Genomic DNA, 7,159 nt, shown 5'->3' on the forward strand with positions numbered 1-7,159 from the left:
CTTTAGTTTTGGCAAGTCGGTTAGGACATCTACTTTGTGCATGACACAAGTCATTTTTCCAACAATTGTTCACTGACAGATTATTTCACTGTATCACAATTCCAGTGGGTCAGAAGTTTACATACACTAAGTTATGTCATGGCTTTAGAAGCTTCCGATAGGCTAATTGACATAATTTGAGTCAATTGGCGGTGAACCTGTGGATGTATTTCAAGGCCTACCTTCAAACTCCGTGCCTCTTTGCTTGACACCATGGGAAAATCAAAAGAAATCAGCCAAGACCTCAGAAAAAAATTGTAGACCTCCACAAGTCTGGTTCATCCTTGGGAGCAATTTCCAAATGCCTGAAGGTACCGCGTCCATCTCTACAAACAATAGTACGCAAGTATAAACACCATGGGACCACGCAGCCGCCATACCGCTCAGGAATAACCTGAAAGGCCGCTCAGCAAGGAAGAAGCCTCTGCTTCAAAACCGCCATAAAAAAAGCCAGACTACGGTTTGCAACTGCACATGGAGACAAAGATCGTACATTTTGGACAAATGTCCTCTGGTCTGATGAAACAAATATAGAACTGTTTGCCATAATGACCATTGTTATGTTTGGAGGGAAAAGGGGGAGGCCATCCCAACCGTGAAGCACTGGGGTGGTAGCATCATGTTATGGGGTGCTTTGCTGCAGGAGGGACTGGTGCACTTCACAAAATAGATGGCATCATTAATTATGTGGATATTTTGAAGCAACAGCTCAAGACAGCTCAATATTTTGAAGCAAAAGCTCAAGACATCAGTCAGGAAGTTAAAGCTTGGTCGCAAATGGGTCTTCCAAATGGACAATGACCCCAAGCATACTTCCAATGTTGTGGCAAAATGGCTTAAGGACAACAATGTCAAGGTATTGGAGTGGCCATCACAAAGCCCTGACCTCAAACCCATGGGAAATTTGTGGGCAGAACTGAAAAGGTGTGTGTGAGCAAGGAGGCCTACAAATCTGACTCAGTTACACCAGCTCTATCAGGAGGAATGAGCCAAAATTCACCCAACTTATTGTGGGAAGCTACTCGAAACGTTTGACCCAAGTTAAAAAATTTATAGGCAATTCTACCAAATACTAATTGAGTGAATGTAAACTTCTGACCCACTGGGTATGTGATGAAAGATGAAATAAATAATTCTCTAATATTATTCTGACGTTTCACATTCTTATAATGAAGTGGTGATCCTACCTGACCTAAGACAGGGAATATTTTACTAGGATTAAATGTCAGGAATTGTGAAACTGAGTTTAAATGTATTTGGCTAAGGTGTATGTAAACTTCCGACTTCGACTGTACGTGGTTGCAAAGGGCATCAGTGTCTTAAAGGGCTGACAACTTCCGGTGAAATTGGAGGGCCAGCGCAATTATGGACATACAAGTGTCTTTTATCGGTTAAAAGCTTAAAGTCTTGTTTATCTAACTGCATTGTCCGATTGGCTTTACAGCGAAAGCATGCCATGCGATTTTAATGGTATCTGAAGCCAAAGCAACAGATACCATTAATAAGAAGGGGCAAGAAGCATATTATATATAGGGATCTACTGAGTGGCTAGGACAGGCATGCCCCATACTATTATCGAGGACTTAATTATTCCTGCTGCCGCGGATATGGCTGGGGCAATGCTGAGGGAAAAGGCCAAAAAAGGCCAAAAAAAGCAATATAGATAATGCCTTCATCAAACAACACTGATTCTCAATGCATCAGTGACATGGCAGGAAATGTTTTGAAACAATTACTGCTTCACATACAAGCCAGTGAATTATATGCATTACAGCTCGATGAGTCAACAGACGTGGCGGGCCTGGCACAGCTCCTGGTATATGTCCGTTACATTTATGGGGGGTCAATTAAGGAAGACATCCTCTTCTGCAAACCAGGACAACAGGAGAGGATATTTTTAAAGTACTGGACAGCTTGTGACATCAAATGGACTTTGGTGGTCAAGATATGTTGGTATCTGTACTGATGGTGCAAAAGCCATGACAAGGAGACATAGTGGAGTGTTAACATGCGTGCAAGCAGTAGCTCTGTCGCCACTTGGGCACACTGCAGCATCCACCGAGAGGCTCTTGATGCCAAGGGAATGCCTGACAGCTTGAAAGATGTTTTGGACACTACAGTGAAAATTGTTAACTTTGTTAAAGCAAGGCCCCTGAACTCGTGTATTTTCTGCACTATGCAATGATATGGGCAGCGACCATGTAACGCTTTTACAACATACAGAAGTTAAAGGGGCAAAGTAAATACACATTTTTTTAATTGAGAGACTAGCTTAAAGTTTTCTTTACTGACCATAATTTTCACTTGCCTGACCACTTGCATGATGACGGGTTTCTCACACGACTGGCCTTGGCCTATCTCCGTGATGTTTTTTCCTTGCCCGAATCTAGGATTACAGGGACACTCCACAACTGTATTCAATGTGCGGGACAACATTGAGGCTATAATTAAGCTCTTCCCTGAGCTCTTCTCTGTCTGCATTAACAAGGACAACACACGTCTTTCCATCATTGTATGACTTTGTGTGTGCAAATGAACTCAAGCTTACGGACAATGTCAAATGTGATATAGCGAAGCACATGAGTGAGTTGGGTGTGCATTCACGCAGGTACTTTCGACACAGGTGACACAAACAACTGGATTCGTTATCCCTTTCATGCCCTGCCTCTAGTCCACTTACCAATATCTGAACAAGAGAGCCTCAGTGAAATTGCAACAAACGGTTCTGTGAAAATGTTATTTAATCAGAAGTAACTGCCAGATTTCTGGATTGGGCTGCGCTCAGAGTGTCCTGCCTTGGCAAATCACGCTGTTAAGACGCTAATGCCCGTTGCACCACGTACCTATGTGACAGTGGATTCTCAGCCCTCACTAGCATGAAAACTAAATACAGGCACAGACTGTGTGGAAAATGATTTAAGACTGAGACTCTCTCCAATACAACCCAACATTGCAGAGTTATGTGCATCCTTTCAAGCACACCCTTCTCATTAACCTTTGGTGAGTTATTTGTTCATTGAAAATTATGAATAAGGTTTTATATATATGGTTAAATAAAGAGCAAAATGATTGATCATTATTATTTGTGACCTGGTCCTATAAGAGCTCTTTGTCACTTCCCACGAGTTGGGTTGTGACAAAAACTCACACTCATTCTTATGTTTAATAAATGTATCATATAGTGTGTGTTGCAGGCTTACAATGATGGAAACAAAAATTGAGAGTGAGCTGACCCTGGTGCTAGAGGGGGTACGCAGCTGGAGGTTGAATGTTTAAAGGGGTACGAGACTATAAAAAGTTTGGGAACCACTGTTCTGTTGGATCTGACAATTAATCTTGATGGTTGTACAGTCGTCTCAAATAAAACTGAAGGACCTTGGCACTTACTCTGGACCACGAGCTCTCTTTTAGTTAACATATCAAGACTATTTCAAGGACAGCTTTTTTTCCCCATCTACGTAATATTGCAAAAATCTGAATATTTCTGTCCAAAAATGATGCAGAAAAGTTAATCCATGCTTTTGTCACATCTAGATTATTAGACTACTGCAATGCTCTACTTTCTGGCTACCCGGATAAAGCACTAAATAAACTTCAGTTAGTGCTAAACATGGCTGCTAAAATCTTGACCAGAACCTTGATCAAAATGTTATCAAGATTTTATTATATTACTCCAGTGGTAGCGTCTACACTGGCTTCCTGTTAAGGCTCGGGCTGATTAAGGTTTTACTGTTTACCTACAAAGCATGGGCTTGCTCCTACCGATCTCTCTGATTTGGTCCTGTCGTACATACCTACACGTACCACTACGGTCACAAGGCGCAGGCCTCCTAATTGTCCCTAGAATTTCTAAGCAAGCAGCTGGGGGCAGGGCTTTCTCCTATAGAGCTCAATTTTTATGGAATGGTCTGCCTATCCATGTGAGAGACGCAGACTCGGTCTTGACCTTTAAGTCTTTATTGAAGACTCATCTCTTCAGTAGGTCCTATGATTGAGTGTAGTCTGGGCCAGGGGCGAGGGTGAACGGGAAGGCACCAGAGCGACGAACCATCCTTGCTGTCTCTGCCTGGCTGGTTCCCCTCTCTCCATCGGGATTCTCTGCCTCTAACCCTATTGCAGGGGCTGAGTCACTGGCGCTCTTCCATGCCGTCCCTAGGAGTGGTGCATCACTTGAGTGGGTTGAGTCACTGAGGTGATTTTCCTGTCTGGGTTAGCGACCCCCTTGGGTTCGTACCGTGGGGGAGATCTTCGTGGGCTGTACTCAGCCTTGTAGGGTAGTAAGTTGCTGATCTATCGATATCCCTCTAGTGGTGTGGAGGCTGTGCTTTGACAAAGTAGGTGGGGTTATATACTACCTGGTTGGCCCTGTCCAGGGTTATAGTCGGACGAGGCCAGTGTCTCTAGACCACTCCTGTCTCAGCCTCCAGTATTTATGCTGCAATAGTTTGGGTTGGGGGGCTAGGGTCAGTCTTTTATATCTGGAGTATTTCTCCTGTCTTATCCGGTGTCCTGTGTGCATTTAAGTATGCTCTCTCTCCCTCCTCCCCTCTCGGAGAAACCTGAGCCCTGGGACCTTGCCTCAGGACTACCTGGCCTGACGACTCCTTCCCAGTCCACCTGGCCGTGGTGCTGCTCCAGTTTCAACTGTTTTGCCTACGGCTAGGGAACCCTGACCTGTTCACCGGCCGTGCTACCTTGTCCCGGAACTGCTGTTTTCGACTCTCCCGCACCTGCCGTCTCGAACTCCGAATGCTCGGCTATGAAATGCAAACTCACATTTACTCCTGAGGTGCTGACCTGTTGCACCCTCTACAACCACTGTGATCATTATGATGATTATTATTATTAGACCCTGCTGGTCATCTATGAACATCTTGGCCATGTACTGTTATAATCTCAACCCGGCACAACCAGAAGAGGACTGGCCATCCCTCAGAGCCTGGTTCCTCTCAAGGTTTCTTCCTAGGTTCCTGCCTTTCAAGAGAGTTTTTCCCGAGCCAACATGCTTCTGCATTGGTTGCTGTTTGTGGTTTTAGGCTGGGTTCTGTATAGGACTGTGTGACATCGGCTGATGTGAAAAGGGCTTCATAAATAAATGTGATTTGATTTACACTATCAAGGTGTGTATCAATATAAACTTTTTTTAAATTATTTCTAGCTGATTTGAAAGATAAGGTTCTTATATTTCCTAACCCGTACTGCAAGTGATGCATGTCAATGTTCAGAACGAGCATCGGGGATCTGAAAACTCTCCCTACAGAACACGCCTTTGAACAATGACTATGTGTAATGGAACGGAGGGTCGTGATCAAGGGCCACATCCAGTCTAGTCCTGTCCAACAAAAACAGGCTAAAAAACATTGTTGATAAACCTGCATCCAATCTTAAACCTTGATTGTCATTAATGAAATGCAATTGAATGTAAATAAGCCTACCTGTAATCGTGACATCGGTGTTGAAGTTTTTGGTTTTTTCTTTTAGTCTGGGCAAACCCGAATTCGTCAAACACCAAATCCTCAGTAGCGCGTCTTTTAATTGAGAATGTGCTGCTTCTTCTTCTACCCATTCTAAATTAGTTACTTTGTAGCTGTTTCAAGGACTGTGCATGAACTGTTATGCGGTTCGCTACTTGTTTCTCTGGAACACTGTCAACGTTCAAACAGCGCGCCCGTTATTTCGGTTTACGTCATTCACAACTGACAAATGAAAGTGGGGTGTATTCAAGATCCACAACTGCTTCAAACGTTCTGATGTGTGGCCTACTGAGCAATGTTTTCTCCGAATTAGGCCAATATCTCATGAAATTTGATGATTTGTTAGAATTAAAACATTGCATCTGTACTATCAAATAAATTGGGCCTTTGTATCTTGAAGCAAACAGTGGCGGTGCAATGACCCTTGTGTAAAAGTTGGAGTTCTTGAATGCCCCCTTATGGCCTTAGACAGTCCAAGGTGTTGTGAATCATAATCTTGGTTGGGAAAATTTCCAGCAGTATAAAACCCAGACTTTTCCTATCGTTTAGGGAAGATGTGATGTGAGTTGGAATCACAAATCACCACCTTCCTGGCATGTGTGTAGTAATGCACTGCTCAAAGTGGTGGTATTATTATTTTTTAGGTGCTAATTAAACCCTCCGATAGCCATTTTGAGCAAGACTGCAGGCTCCAAGTGAAGTTCTATCCCAACAACAACATGCATTGTGATATGTTTGGAGTTTGCTCAATTTCATTCAAAAGTATTGAGAGGCATGCCTAATTATATGACACTGCAGTTGTTTGTGTCTGATTACAAGGCTTGACATTAAACAAAAATGACAGCGTGAAATTGACACATTGCAAAATGACAGCAGGAAATTGTTCATTTGAATTTAATGCATATTTTATTGAAATGTGGAACATGAATTGTATCATTTAAGTCATGAGTGTGTCCCGAAGTTAATGGGTTTATTGATCCCCTCGCCATTCGATGGAAGTCAGCGTTTCGTCAGCCACACTTGACAACAGAGGGTCCTCTGAATGAGTTGGTAGGGGTGAGGGGGTGGTTTGGGATTCCCCATAAGTATAGTCCACAGAAACCTACTCTCCTTGTTCCTGGCCACTTATTCCCATGAGTGTTGCAAAACGTTGTTTTTGTTTGTTTGTGAGTGAGTGATTTAAATCAATTGCTTCATCAGTTAACGCATGGGACTATTGTCTTGTACATATTAATGGGTTTTTAATATGGAAGATCTGTTTTAGAATTTGTAAACCAAGACTTGAAATAAATTATTGCTACATTGCTGATGTAGTTCTTTGATTTGTGCTTCCTCTCTGTGCTTTTATTACTTTAGCTCTGACTCTGGATCTCCCCTCATAATGGGGCGGCAGGTAGCCTAGTGGTTAGAGTGTTGGACTAGTAACGGAAAGGTTGCAAGATGGAATCCCCGAGCTGACAGGGTAAAAACGGCCATCATTGAAAATAAGATTTTTTTCTTAACTGACTTGCCTGGTTAAATAAAGGTAAAATAAAAATAAAATAAAAAATAATACAAAAAGTTGGCATAATAAGGCTACATTGTATTCATATTCAAATTCCCCATGTCACACTTGCTGGGTTTGAACACAGTTCACTCGCCAACCA

General features: G+C 42.7%; 1 protein-coding gene across 2 annotated transcripts in view; it reads right to left on the reverse strand.

Moving 5' to 3' along the window:
* si:ch211-266k8.4 (carabin) overlaps positions 1-5,694 on the reverse strand; it is a 66,375-nt gene extending 60,681 nt beyond the window's left edge. For both annotated transcript variants that reach the window (XM_064929462.1, XM_064929464.1), the window contains exon 1: positions 5,475-5,694. In XM_064929462.1, the coding sequence (XP_064785534.1) occupies positions 5,475-5,605 (131 nt within the window). In that variant the 5' untranslated portion in view covers positions 5,606-5,694. The remainder of the gene's footprint in view (positions 1-5,474) is intronic.
* Between the last annotated feature and the right edge of the window lie 1,465 nt (positions 5,695-7,159).

This window comes from Oncorhynchus masou, chromosome 22 (genome assembly GCF_036934945.1).
Source record: "Oncorhynchus masou masou isolate Uvic2021 chromosome 22, UVic_Omas_1.1, whole genome shotgun sequence".
Taxonomy (NCBI): Eukaryota; Metazoa; Chordata; class Actinopteri; order Salmoniformes; family Salmonidae; genus Oncorhynchus; species Oncorhynchus masou.